The 15,461-nt window shown below is 28.3% G+C and overlaps 1 protein-coding gene across 10 annotated transcripts in view; it reads left to right on the top strand.

The window, feature by feature from the left end:
* LOC143249470 (ras GTPase-activating protein 1-like) overlaps nt 1-15,461 on the top strand; it is an 83,934-nt gene that overhangs the window by 46,955 nt on the left and 21,518 nt on the right. For 2 of the 10 annotated variants that reach the window (XR_013027795.1, XR_013027793.1), the window contains exons 22-26: nt 1,840-1,917; nt 5,140-5,262; nt 5,976-6,201; nt 8,520-8,612; nt 10,587-12,575. Coding sequence is in view for 2 of the 10 variants with exons in the window: in XM_076499374.1 (XP_076355489.1) it covers nt 1,840-1,917; nt 5,140-5,262; nt 5,976-6,053 (279 nt within the window). In the remaining 8 variants the exon portion in view is untranslated. Of the gene's footprint in view, nt 1-1,839; nt 1,918-5,139; nt 5,263-5,975; nt 12,576-15,461 lie in introns of those variants that run through there. The other 8 variants (XR_013027789.1, XR_013027790.1, XM_076499374.1 and 5 more) reach the window with 6 other exon arrangements.

Below are 15,461 nucleotides of genomic sequence, written 5' to 3'. Positions count from 1 at the left end.
TGTTGGTCAAAATGGTTACCATCCAGGACTTTGAAAAGGGGATCTAACTAAATCATTAGTACCACTTTTGATAAATATATATTACTTCTGTTGTTGTTTATACTTATAACTGAATATTATATGTAACTTTACTAAAAAATTTATTGAGTTATAATACAATGATTTCAAAGCTTATTTTTATTTCCAATAATGTAAATCATATAAAAATTAAAGACAGACTTTTCAAATTTTGCAATCTGAATTGTATAGTTATAATTATATGTAGAGAAGTTATAAAGTGTACACCTAAATTCATATTTTAGTATTTCTAAACAGGATGCCAATTTTCAAATTTGCATAATTCCTTTCTTGAATAAGTGATGACTCGTCACTTTAATTTCCACTTATTTTGGAAAACAATAATATAAAAACATCTTTTTTTCACAAATATTTTAACTTTTAAACAATGAAAAATCAATCATTTTGTAAAATGTATATGTTATGTAACAGCTGCAGGTATTTTAACAATATCAACTTTAATGAAAACAAATCTTCAACCAGATAATTGTGTTGACATCAGAAAAACTAAAATGTTTTACAATAATTACATACCAGTCAAAGAAAACTACTGACAACCGATGTTTCTTTTGGTACTGTATGGCCATTTTATTATTAATTTCTGGAAAACTGGAGAAGGTTTGGACCTACTTAAATCTGTGTTTACTTATATAACATTAAATAGTACAGTTATTAATACATGAAAAAAAAAAAGATAAAGGTTGGGTTTCATCCCCTTTGACTCCTACCCACAAACCTGTGCATGCTTACACAATGTTAAATAATACAGATATTTCATTATAAATTAAAAATACTGTGTAAACAAGTAGTAAATTTACACTTTGATTAATACTTATGTAGCCAAATATAGTTGGCAGTGGGTACTACCAGCCAGTTATTTTTTCCTCTGATCAGTAGTTCAAAATCGGTGAGAGTTGCCTTAACTGTTTTGCAAGAATGAAAACGGAATGGGTAAATTTATTGTTAATGAAAATCAAACTCAAAATGCTCAAATAATGCAGTATTCCCCACCCACCCATTTGTAGCTTTGTGCTTAATAAAAAACATAATGGAAATATTTTAATTACTTGGATATTCAGAATAATTAGAGCAGCTAAGTTTGAGTAGTAGATTATTTTTGTGACAGTCTAAGTCATAATGTCAATTAATCGATTGTTGGAATAATTGAAAACATTAGTAACTCAGCCTGTGAATTTAAACTTCATAAAAGTTGTTTTGGTCTTAATACTGATTTTTCATAATTGAGCTGTACAAATTTTGAAAATAATATTCATTATTTTCTATCACATAAGTATTTTTTTACAAATCAGGAGACGAGAAATAACTCTTTCTTAGAACAAATATACACAAATATACTAGAATATGTTGGTTATTTACACAACCTTTTGTTGCCATAGTGAGGAATAAATAGTATTGAAAAGAAAAAATAAGGCAAGAGCACACACAAGCAAATAATATCGAGAAATGACGGGTCATGCAGCCTTTTGACTCTTTCTTTATTGGTAGTGCATTTTCGTGGGTTCTAGAATGATTTATAAGACTCTCATGTTGTTATTGGTCTAGAGAAATCTATAACCAGTGTTTGTCAACATTTTTAGCAGAACAAAATATGACCCAATTTCAATGAAAAATGAGTTACTTTTGTAAAAGTACATATAATGTTTTTTTTGTAAAAAATCTTCACATGATAGAGAAAATGGATATCATATTAAGGATATCTAAATATCAAATTATTTTTGTTTTTATGGTATTATGACCTTTCGTGTAATTTCTTTATGGCAGGAACCCTGGATGGAGGTCATTAATCCTTTCATTCTAAAGAACAAAAACAGAATGATCAAGTTCCTTGATGACATATCTGTAAGTTTTATTGAAAAGTCATTGATACATGAGATTAATTAAAGTGAAATTATTACTGTACTCACCTTAATAATAATTCAAACCAGTTTCACTTGTTGAGATTATTAGGATTTGATGAGATTGGTGAATATTTAAGGAACAACAGGTTTCCATATCAAATGAGAAAAAAATCTGTAATACTAGGAGAGTGTTACCACCTCTTTTTAGTTTCCTAACAAGCTAATTTTTCACCTTCAAAACAAAAGTTTCATTTTTGAAGTGTTGACAAAGGATAAAAGTTTACAAGGCAATGGACATTCAGTATTTTTTCTTCTTATATGTACATGGCTCATCTTGACCATTTTAAATGTACTGTATGTTCAGAAAAAAATCACTCAAGTTCAAAATGTGTTGGTTTTTCTTTATCATTGGTAATGCATATTTTAAAAGAAAAAGAAAATCAAGAAAAGTTGGAGTATCGTGAATGCTACTTTATTGTTTTGAAATTATATAAAAGAAAATGATTAAACAGTTAAAAAACATTTCTTGAATTTATAGTTTGTAGTGCTAACTTGAATATGTGTCATTTGTTGAATGAACAAAATTAAAAATAAACATTTACCTCATAAGCTATAACTCACCTGGAATTTTTTTACAGGATTGAACTTTCACCAGTCATTTGTATTAAAGGGTCATGTCTTGGTTGTTTGACAAAAAAAAATTATTTCTTTAACTGGCAGATCTAGAGCATTTGTAAAATATTTTGTAACTTCAACCAGTCAGCTTGACATCCTCTAATATCATACACTAAAAATAATTGATGTGTTTGTATAATTTAATTAATGACATACAGTCAAACAGAATGAAATCCCTCTTGACTGTTGTGGTTGGAAATTCTTGAAATTAAGGATAGGTCTAAAACTTTTCAGTTTAGCCTTTTAGAGTTCCTTTCAAAATTAATTAAACCACCATATTGTCAATGTATATGAATAAACAAAATTAAATATTATATAAGTTTGAAGTTCTTAATATTATAGACAAAATATGCAAAAATTGGCAGTTACCCTGTGGTGTGAAAATCATGACATTTGTTCTCTTGGTCTTCTCTCTTCTCTAATTTCTTTATTGCTCCTTTGTGAAGTATAGAATTTAGTGTAAATTACTTATTATACTATAAGTATTACTAAGGCAAAGCATAATTTTTGTAGCCTTCAGTTTGATTTGTTTATGGAGCCAGGAAATCGGATCCATTTGCCATTCCCACAGTCACATCCTCTCTTTCTGTATTAAGTATGACTAGTAGAAAGCTAAAGATTTCATCTATCAAATGACATGTTATATTACATTCTTTTCTTTACAAAATAAATTATTGTCTAATTTGCTTTCAATTTGAAAATTTCCCCATATTCACGTATCAAAAAGTTTAGCTAGATTTTTAAAATGCTGTTGTTTCAATGGGTAGAAAGTTGGTTAAATTACGGTAGTTATAGAAAGTTGTTTGTTTTGTATGTGTATTATCCTATACTCTTAGGTGTATTGTATGTGTATTATCCTATACTCTTAGGTGTATTGTATGTGTATTATCCTATACTCGTAGGTGTATTGTTTAATTAAATAAAAAATTATTTAGTGTATTAGTACTATTACTATAGAAAAGGAAGCTTAACTTTCATTGACAGTGGACAGCAAAAACAAGAGAACACAAGTACGTACCATATTTCTTGTTTTTCTTTACTTGTATGTTTCTTACTCATTATTATAAAAGTAACTAAAATGGAAAATAATTAGAAACATGTTATGTTAGATAATTAACAAAATGAAAAGTAGTAATAATTCTTCAGAATGTGTTGTTGCGAACAGCTCATGCATTAGGTATTTACTGAGTGATTTTCAACTTGTATGGTGGAATTATCAATTAGATATGGATTAAAGGGCAATACAACAATAAATTTGAAGTAGAAACAGAGATATACTTTTATAAACTTTAAATCATTTAGTACATTTTGTGTACAAAAGACTTGTAGTGTTTACTGAAACTTGCCAGATTCCATGAAGATACACAAAATGTGTTAAACGTTAGTGTGGAATTTCTGATGGTCACATTTGTATTTATGTATGACTGAAGAGGCTCCTTGTCAGGGTACAAAAAAGACTGTTAGTGTTGATTGATAGGAAACTAGAAAGAAAACTTTTAGTTTCATGAAAGCCCAGAGAGTAATACAGTGAAATATATTGTTCTTTACAGTGCACTTTGTAACCCAAAAGATGCTTTTGACTGAAGTGAGTTTACTACTGTTACTTAGCAGTCAAGACTTTTAAAGTATTAAAGTTTTTGCTAGGAAGGACTGTCATGCTCAACAATAGTGTGAACATTACTTGCTTGTACCAATTTTTTCTGAATATTTAATCTATAAGCTGTGAGATGTATATCTTTCATCTAATCTTAATCTATATTTTAAGATAAATTTCCACACAGTAAAAGTGTTAATTTCATCCTTTTCCATGGTAAAAGTTTCAATCTAAGTTATTAAACTTTAGGCTCACAAAATTCTTTAAATAATTGTTAAACAAAAAACTTTATTAATTCACCATGTACTTGGCCATACATATTTATCATTAAATTAAAAGCACTGATAACTCCTCATGCATTTAAATCCTTGCTGTGGCTTGAGGTTCACTGGTGACTTTTTTTTTTTTTTTTTGTCTCAGCACATGGATCTCAGTTATTCAGAAGATGTGTAAAACAATAAAATATCTTTCCTCACTTGTATTTTGCTTACTGTACTGATGTTGTTTTTAGATTTTGCCATTATTGTTTTGAATGCTGTGAAAACACTTGTTTACTGAAAACTGATGGATTAACAAAAAATATCTTTTTTTAATAACTCCAACCCAAATGCTGTCTAAAATTAGTATATCTCAGGCATTAAGGTTATTTGATCTTTCTAATACATTTCTGAAGCATACCAGTTTTATAGCAATAGACTTCTGGTAATTCACCAATAAGTACTTTTTTTTTTCTTAGGTGTGTGTTTAGTTTTGAGTTTGTGTAATTTACTAAAAGTTTTTAAAACCTTTTGTTGCCTTACCTTAAAATTCTGCAATATGTTTAAAAAACCCTTTTGATTCACTTTGTTTTTAATCTCAACTTTTATTTTATTTTATTTTTGAGGCCTATTTAGGTTTTATAAAACTATTTTATTCTGAAAAATCATAAACATTTCTTTTGCCCATTTGTTTTAGAATGTCCCCGAGAGACCAGATCCAGAGGAGACAATATCGGGGGATCCTGCACGTGACTTAGCAACAATACATCAGATCTGTGCCACAGAGAAAACAGAGCTTCAGAACCTTAGTCAGAATTCTGTAAGGTTTTAATGTTACACTTTTATCTAGTGGCTAATATTAAGGTTTTATCTACAGTGACACTCAAAATTTTCTTTTAAATATAGTTCACTATCAGGCTTTTCTTATTTTCTTCCATATTTGTATACATTTATTTGTTTGTGTGCCATTAACATAAAGAACTTGCATGCTTATATTTACATGATTATGATAATGTAGTGTTGCATGCATATTCCAAAGGTTCTGTAGTGTTATTATTTTACCAAATTAATATTTATTTTTACATTAGTAAAATATAATCATAAACATTTTCATTTGTACTCCAGAGGGCTTATACTTCAGTAATGGTAGTAATATTTTCTACCAAGTTAATGCATACATTTACATTAATATAACTATGAATACTTTATTATATATTTCAGAGGTTTTAAACCTCAGTAATGGTGTATTGCTGTATTTAATGATCATAAGCTAACCAAACCTCAAGCAGTATTGAATGAAATCATTATATAATGTTATTTTATGTGACTATTATATGTTATTATACATGAACATTACATAGTAAGTCATTCTAAAGGTAGAAACAAAATCATTTCTCATTTGTAAATTGTACTTTGTCGTATTAAAAACATAATATGGGAAAAACTACTTTAATAAACTTTAGATTTTACTTTATTGGGGCATCTTTTACAGAACTTTGAACATAATTAGAAATCTATAACATTATCTTTCAGGCAACTTTGAAGAAGTTGATAACAGTAACAGAGATGTTATCAAAACATAAACAGGTCTACATGGAGATGTTAAGGTAGTGATCATAAAGAAGCAAGTTTGGAACAGCACAGCCAGGCCCAGGTGGGTTCCTCCTGTGTACTGCCAATTTCTTGACTGTCAAGCCCATCGCTACTTGTACGCTCCCACAGGAGCTCCACCTGGGCCACTTGTGGACATAGTGTAGTGGTGAGTTAGTTGGTGCTCCATCTCCTATTTAGTTGGTAGCTAGCTTACTCTGTGCTCTTTGAGTTTATCATATTGCTGGTTCCTTTATTGGAGGGTGTTCATCAAGGATCTTTGAACATTCCTCTTCAGAAAGGTCAGCCAACTCGTGTCTTGTTGTGCCATATTACTCTTCTTCCGCAACAAATGTAGCTCCAGTTATTTGTATCTGATCTGTAAACATGTGTACCTTCTCTATTAATACAACAGAAATCTGCCTTACCCAAGTGTTATCTGTTGTTATTTGACTGCAGGTTTTTCTTCTAGTCCTTCTGACTCATGTAAAACAACAGCAGCAGTGTAGAGACTCTACAGTGTGAACTGTTGAGAATTACATCTTGTGTGTAATGCTGACAACATCAACTTTACTTGTATTTGGGTTTAAGCATCTGCTAAATACAGCCCGATGTACAAATCCAGAAGTATGAATTGTTTTCTTTGGTTTTTGGTTAATAAAAATAAGAATTAATCTATGTTTGTTGAATCAGGATGATAAAATAAATAAATTTTTGCAAATAATAAAAATTACTTTATTATTTGTAGCAAAATTCCTACTTTACAAAATCACTGAAGTTTCCTCATGGTGTTCATTAAAATATAAATGACTTGATATGTAGTACAAAGCCCAAAGTCACTGATTGGCTGTTAGATGACATGTATCAAAGTATTACCCTTGCTATTTGACTGGCTATGAATTCAGAGTTTGATGATGTTTCACTGTGTGTTTAACTCAAGTAATATATATACTTAGATCTTGTGAATATCAAATAATTTTACTGCCCTCAAGGCTTTTGGTAGATGTGTGGTGCAGATATTTTAACTGTACTGCCTTGTAAATAGAAGTAGCTCTTAAACTGGTGTATATTCTTCAACATTAACCTATGTATGTTGTTATTGAAGTCAGTGCATATAGAAGTTTTGTTTTAACATGTTACTTGAGTCATCTCACTAGCCACTGTTGTCAAATGGAAATGTATTTGTATCTTGCTACATTCTTTTTCAGCAAAATTATGCATTTATTCTCACTCGTTAGCATTGTCAAACTATACACTAAAAGTAAATTAAATTGTATGTTTAGTAACACTACTGCTGTTCCATTGTTATCTTTGTGAATGAACAGTATTTGTGTGTTGACTCCTGTGATCCACAGGCAGTATGTGATGAAGTCAGGGAAACAAAATCATTTTAATGATGTTAAAGAACTAATGATAATGCTATTGTAATTGTTATGATTACTTTCTCCTTTTCCTTTTTTACATATGTGATGATCATTCCAGTTTCTTTAATATTCATGATAATCTGTTTATCATGTGGTTAGAATTTTAATTTCTTTCTTCTGAAGATTTTGTAAGAGTAACATTTGTGATGTAAACAACATCTAGTGCATAAAAATGTTTGTCATTAGTGGTTTGTGAAAAGCTTTTACATAGGCTATTAAAAAAAATCTGTCAATATGAATTTGGAAAAAATCAAAACATTTTACCTAGATGGTGAGAAATAAGTATTTCTTATCTCAAATTGTTTAACCTTTTGTTAATTTGTTACAGAATTTTGATTAAAATAGGGTGTCAAAAAATGTTTATAAAATCTTTTCATGCTGTTTGCTTCATGTAGAGATGAGCAAAATATTTCTAGATTGATGGTTGGTAATTTGAAACTTTTTTTTAGAAATTGAACTGGTAATTTAAATTGTAATGTCTGCTTATTAGAAAGTATTCAAACTCAGTCTTCAGATGGTAAATACAGGGTTGAATTTCTCACAACTATTGGTTATAATTAAAAAATATAAACATTTTTTTTACTTAATTACAATTTTCAGGTACTTTAAACACCTTGACTTATAGTTTTAAATGTTTGTTTTTAAAAGTAATCTGGTGGTACTATGGTTAATTAAAGAAATTATAGTGATTTGATTTTTATTCTTATTATTTGTGACAATTAATAAAATTGTTGCATCATTTTATCTGTAATTCAAATTTATTTGCAAACTTCACAAACACTGTGAGGTTCATAAATATAAAAAATTACTAGACATTTTTACCCCAAACTTAACTACTTTAGTGAAATTGTGTGTAGCTTTAAAGAAAAGAGTAAATGATCATGTGTTGTGTAATGTATTAAATATGTATTATTATATATTGTTTTGTTACATATGTTTTGTGATGACTCTTTCACTTCAAAATCCTTTATGTGAAGGTATAAACTGAACTGATGATGTTGCAGCTTGAGATTTAATGGGTCAAATACAGAAATATATATAATGTTAGTTTTGTTATTGTTAGGGAATGCAAGTGGACACTGGAAAAGATGCTTTGAGACACTTAGAGAGTATTCTTATATTGTGCTGTTTGTTGGAAGCTGTTCTTAAATCAGTGGTATGTTTTAACCTTTTGAAAGGTTCATGTTAAAATAAGAAAATGTAACTGTGAAAAGAAAAAGGCTTCCTTTTAACTTAGTCTTTTCATTGAGTTTATAGTTTTGAAAATAGTTTCTAAATTTTTACCATTTTTTGGTATTCTTTAAATTGAGAATAATAATTAATATTTGATAACTGATTTGTCTTTGTTTGGGAAACTTGATCATTCCTGAAGCTACAAAGAATTGGAGGATTATTTTCTTAAACTTTCCTGACTATTTATATTTTTACACTTTTCATTCAATTCTATTATTTACTTGCAATCTGAGTTGTAATCTGCAAATACAAAATGCATAATGTTAAAAAAGGATAAAAAGATGGTGACAATTATTAAAAAAGTATCAAAGACTTTAACAATTTTATTTGATAATGAATGATGCTTAATTATTTGTAATTATTCTTTGAGTACATTTATGATTATTATAAAATCTACTTGATTTGGTTCTCTTAATTAGTGTGTAATATATATTTATTTTTGAGATTATAAGTACTAGTTTTAACTGTGAGGAATATTAATGTAAACAGGATATATATCTTTGTATGGTTGCAGTGAATGATTGGTGAATTGTACTAACTAGTATAACTATTGTTAAAATATGAAACAAAAAAACTCAAAATTAAAAGTAATGTAGATAAATTATTTTTGGAAGCTTTCTATTAAAGTTTTACAGTATAAAGGGTATGTATTAGCAATTAAAGATGCAGGATGGAACATCACAATGGAAAATTGAAATTTTAATTTATGTGATAATTAATGAAAGAGAAATGATGATTGTTTCTATGGTGAAAACTGATGAAAGTGGTAAAGATTTTATTACACAAGTAACGTAGTTGGAAATTAATAATTAAAGGGAAATTGGGTTTGTGAGAAGAACCAGTTAATGATTAAAAGAGTGAAATTGAAATGTACAATGAGGTGAAAGTAAGTTTGTGTTACAAGTAAAATGTTGGAGAGTTATTAATCTCATTAACATTATTGCTTTAAATATATATATATATAGTAATAAAATAAACATTTAACATAATGAAATATGACCAGATAAGGAACCAGGAATTTATTTTAAAAAATGCTGATGTGAGAAAGATGAGTAAGATTGATTATGTTTTGGATAAGCTTCATTATGAGAAATTAGTAGTGAGTAAATAAAGTGGTTTCTCTTGTTGCCTCTTTTCTTAGCCTAACATTTAAACTGTGATGAAAAAAAAAAAAATCCTTTTCTCTAGAAATGTGAGAATCTTATTCTCTTCACCCAGATTTTGAACTTATGATGCATGTAAATTATTGTTGGTTAAAACAGAAGGTTTATCTTTACAAAAGTGTAAGTAAAATTAACAAATTTGGTAAACGTTAAAACAAATGAAAGATTTTTTTTCATAAAGCATAAAACTTGGTTGGTTTTTATGTGATTTTTCTTTAAATGTGCAGAAAGAGAAATTGTTAAAAAATTGTAATCTGTTTTTACTAAATTAAATGAAAATAAGAAACTGAAATGCAATTTAAATGTCCTTGTATAACTTCATTAAAACTTACTGTTATTGCTTTCATTATTTTGCTTTCTGTTCATTAAATTTAATATTTTTGCACTTTTATTAAGGAAAAGGCAAACTTAGGAATAAAATAAACTAATCATCAGAAATGTTGTTGAGTGTTTTATAGATCTTCTTTAAAAAGTAAAAATAATTATTTGTGAGATTAAAATCCTGTATTAAGAAATTAAATTATGCTAAGTGTGGTATATAAAATTATCAAATCCAACTAAACTGAGAGTAATGAACACCAAATTATAAAGTAAAAAAATAATAATTTATTAAGGTGGTTTTATGCAATTCTTTAGTCTGACTTTTGTATTTTCAGCTTTTCTGTTGTAAGAGTTAAAGAAAATAAGTTATGTTTTTTATTTTTAATAATGTTATCAGGATTGTTGCTTGTTAGAATCTCACAGACTCTTGCTGCCACGCACACACTTATCTTGGGAAGGGGGGGTCAGCTGACCTGGCTAAGATGGACCATTATTAAGTGGCTGTTCTGCTCACAGAGAATCCCAGTGAAACTTTCAACTTTTTAAATGTGATATTCTATAACATAGTTATTCAGGGGTGTTTTTACCCTTTAATTATTAATTAAAGTTATTTTTGTTTTGGCTTTTTATCCATTTTTGTTATTACCTTCCTGTATTCATAACTCTTCAGGCAGCTATGTTTGCTTTGAAATTTTGTTGAAGGCTAGGCTTTGCTCACTTAATTGTGAAAAAAAGTATAATTAGCTTTACAACTAACTAGCTTTAGATTTTATATGCTTAAAGTATGTTAAATTGTTTTATCTGAAATACTTAAAGTAACATTTATAAAAGTCGTTTTTTCTAAAATATCTGTTTTGATTTGATGTTCCTTTCAGTGTATTTATTTCAAACGAAAAGATGCATTGTATGTTGAATAAAGTGCTTCACTCAGTCAGTATTTCAAGATTGATTTTGTGTGTTTGGGTTGGTAGAAACTTAAAAATAGTTACCAAATGCATTAAAGTTGATGTATAATGTTTTTGTCTTAGTGCATTACACTAACATATTGTCCTTAAGTTATTTATTAAATTAAATAGCTTTAAAATTATTAATGCATATTTTATACAAGTTTTAACCAATGTTGCATGATTTTACCTTTGAGTAAGGTATGTTAAACTTTAGGATTATGAGTAAATATTTTGCTAACATTGATGGCTAACCTAACCAATGAAACAGTGCATTCTAATCGTTGTGAGTAAGAACATAAAAACAGTATATCAGATTAAGTATATTTGTTGCTGGATTGATGTATAATAAGTAGCTTCCTTTGATGAGAAGGTAATATTAATTTGGCAATTAACATATTATAAAATACTATAATTAAAATTTTGGACACATTTTTCTAGCTATATAAATATAATTTTAAACAGTAAGCTCCATATTCTAATAATAAACACCTCACATAGGTATAGATGTTAAAAAGTTGTCAGAATAAGTTATAGCCACTCTTGGGCATATATGCATATAAACTTTGTACTATAACAGTAAAGTTGTATTATAAAGAAATAAAACACTACATTTTGAAAATTTACTCAAAATAAAGATTAAGTGTCAGTAAATTAACTCTTATTTAGTTTGGTTTTATCAGTTACATAATTTTATTTCCATTCTTTTATCTTTAATAACAAAAACACATCTACCATAAAGGAAGTTAAAAACTTTTTAAACACAAAAATTCATAAGGTGCATAATAATCAAAATCATTTTTATTCTCTACATGTTCAATATCGGTTTGCAAGCAATATTTTACAGTGACCTTTAAATTACATTTATTTGTTATATGCTGCTGCTTTGTGTTGCTTTAACCTTGAGTTTGTTGAGTCAGCAAGATATCAGAAAATAATTCACACAAGTTTCTTAAGAGCATCATTGAGAATTTAATTATTATAAACTGGTACATTGTGACTTCACCATAATTGTTGACTAACCTTTAAGGCCTAAGTTATGAAGCATGTATTTATATCATTTTACAAATTTTGTACAGATATCTTTGTTCACCATTTTGCTTCCTAAGAAGTAAACTGGTTGTAAAATTTATGAGAATAACTGTATCTACAACCTACAGGTCTTCAAGAGTTGTATTATGAAATTTAATAAAACAGCAATATTAATAAAACTCATTGTAGAGATGCAATTTGTTATAAAAAGTATTACCTGCCAAATTAAAAACAAAATTTGCAATATCTGCAGCTTAGTGATCTGATTTTAAAGTAGATGTATTGATGCCTTGCAAAATTAAATAAAGCCCATCTATAGTCCACTTTTATTTCCATGTGATGTTGAGTTTTATAAAGAAGTAGCATCCACTAATTTTCTTTTTAGGAATTAAATGTATTTTATATTTTAATAAAATATTTATATACAAATTATTTTGTTGTTTTCTTTTTTGGCATCAGCTCAACTCTTATTTTCAAATGTTTTTGTAAGTTGTCCTCACTGATTGCCAAGACCTTCTCTACAATTCTAGAATTTTCTGTTGTTCTTCTTGCAGTATGTGGTCATCCAATGTTTAAATGTTTCTTTTTTCGTTTTTACAAAACTTTATTTAATTTGATTTATTAGATGTCACTTGTATTTCTAAACAGTTTTTGAGACTGCTTTGGTTTAACTTGGCACTTCTTGTTTGTGTGTTTTATAAGTAATTGTATTTATTATTTGATAAGTCAGTCTGTACATATCTAATTTATTTTATTCTGGTTTGGTGTAACTTCTAGGTCTTTCTGTTTGTAAGCATGTTATTAATAAGGTGGTTCCTTTCCTTAATATACTAGTTTTTTTTCAGACACATTAATCACTGTTTATGAAATAGAGCAAAAATTTTCAACTTTTATGAAGAAGACCTGATCTTTTGTCCACCACAATTGTTTTTCTGCCATGACAGTGGTGTTTTCTCTGTTGTGGTTTTTAAGTATGGATCTCTTTTGATTGTTTACTTATGTTTTTTTTAAATTTTAAACAGATGAATTTATCATTATGGAAATTGCATTTTGATGGCATTTGTCTAATTGTTATTTATTATAAGTTCAAGTCAGGCAGATGCAAGGTTTGAAATAATATTGTTCAGATGAAGCATTCCTAGAAGTGGCCCTGCAATTTCAGAGTCCTTTTGACCATACAATAAACATCAGAAATAAAAAAAATATTGAATTGTTCAGTAATTTCCTTAAGCTTCCACTTCTGGCTTCATTTAACAAATGAGGAAGCACTTCAAATATGAAACAGTTAATTAACTGAAAAAGAAAGGAAAAAACTAAGTTGGTGATTGGGGAATTCAGCTGAAGACTAGTGGTAACCAAAAATAAAGCATGCAAGATTTGTGGTATGCAAAATTAAAGTTAACTACAGATTTCTTGTTTTATATGACCAAAACAGTACTTCTGGTCAAACACTATAGTTACTATTGGACTTATTCATAATGGCAGACTGTTTGTTCCAAGTGATCCTAATATTCAAAGGGTCTAGGAGCTCCTTGTTATTTGTCTGTATACCTTGCTATGGCATTGACTGTTAGTTCCATGATATTTTTTGTCATAAATTATTTTGTAAGTTTTTACAATTTAGTGTAATGTATTTGCTGGTGGATAAGATGACCCTGGATTTTATTTTAAGCCAGTTAGATGTATTTCTTTGAAGTTTGATGCATAGGACAACCTCTTATCAAGCAAGTCTAGGATGTTACTTTTGTAAATTAAATTCTCAGATGTTATTTTTAACTGTCTATGCTCTGTAGTACACAATACAATCACAAGTGTATTTTTATGCTTTTCAAATGCTACAGACAGCTCAGTATGACATAACTTAAGTCACAAGCATGTAATAAAGAACATTACAAAGTTTTTTTATCACAATTAATCTCCTCTTCTTTCACAAAAAAATACTAAACTTTAAGATATAATAATCTACTATAAAAACATGTTTAGAAAATTACTGTACATTACAGGAATTATTTTTGATGTATTAGGAATGTTTAAATATGATGGATGAGATCAGTACATCTCAAATCAGAAATGCCTTTTTTAAAAGTAAAAATTATCTTTACACTGGCAAATATAGTCAATTCCAAAACATGATGTGTGTATATAATTTTTAAGTTTTTATTTTATTAACTGATTTGATAGTAAATTTTTCTCTAAGTTTCTTCTCAAGTAGTAATTACTTTCATTAGTTCATGAAATGTGTGTTTGTGTTCTGGAATATTCATTAATAAAGACTGCAACAAGCACATAGCCCTATATGTTGGTTGTTGTTTTCTAAAATGTTGCATTTCTTTGGTGCAGTAACTTTTACTTATTAAAATTGTTTCAGTTTCATCCTGATTTACTATGTTTTTGGTGTATCTGTTTCACATCCATACTGAATCATTGTTGGTACACCATTGAAGACAACATTTTTCTTTCTCTTTGTGAAATTTCTGTACTCTTAACTCAGTATAGATAAATTAGTATTTACATGGTTGGTTTTATTCTTGTTCATTTCCTTTTCTAAACAATCAAATATATCTTGGGAAGGCTGAGAGTCCTTTATTGTAACATTGGTTTGTGTTTATGTATAACTGAAATGTTTTTGTTTTTTTTTATAAAAAAGTTTAACAAATGCAGCATCGTATATCTACATATGTAAGGGCCAAATATCTGTATCTTCTGAGTGGTTAACCATACAAAACAAATGACATATCAACTAAGTTTCCTTTCAAAGTATGTTACACAAAAATTGTTTTTGCAATTCCTGAAATTTCATATTGATATCAACATTGATCTGTCATTCTTCTTAATGCTTAATCTGAGAAAAAAACTGAGCACTCTACTGTGCTGGATCAACCCATTACATTGAAACCTAAACACCTTTGACAACAGTGCATTGCACTCAGTCTCCTTTGCTTAAAAGCAAATACAATATAATTTTATTGAAATGATAAATGGAATGAAAAAATCTGGTTGTAAATGGCCCACTAGACAACCACATTACATATATGCTCTGATTCAAGGAATTGGTTTGACTGCATATTTATTTATCACTATTTTTAGGGTGAATTCTTTCAGTAGACATTGCTACTTCATCATATTTCTCCTTACCATTTATGTTATGTGAAAATTGCATGTATTAGTTTAGAAGAACATTCAACCATGTGAGGTCAGATATATAAAAGGTGCAATTAAAGATCGAATAGATATGACTTTCACAGAACTGCATACCATGCTTGTGTCCAAATAATTTATTTATAATGTAAGTCCAAATGGTTTTTCCCAGCT

The sequence above is a fragment of the Tachypleus tridentatus genome, chromosome 4 (assembly GCF_004210375.1).
Source record: "Tachypleus tridentatus isolate NWPU-2018 chromosome 4, ASM421037v1, whole genome shotgun sequence".
In the NCBI taxonomy this organism is placed as follows: domain Eukaryota; kingdom Metazoa; phylum Arthropoda; class Merostomata; order Xiphosura; family Limulidae; genus Tachypleus; species Tachypleus tridentatus.
Note: the sequence above shows the minus strand (reverse complement) of the source record. Positions and strands in the feature narration are given on the sequence as shown.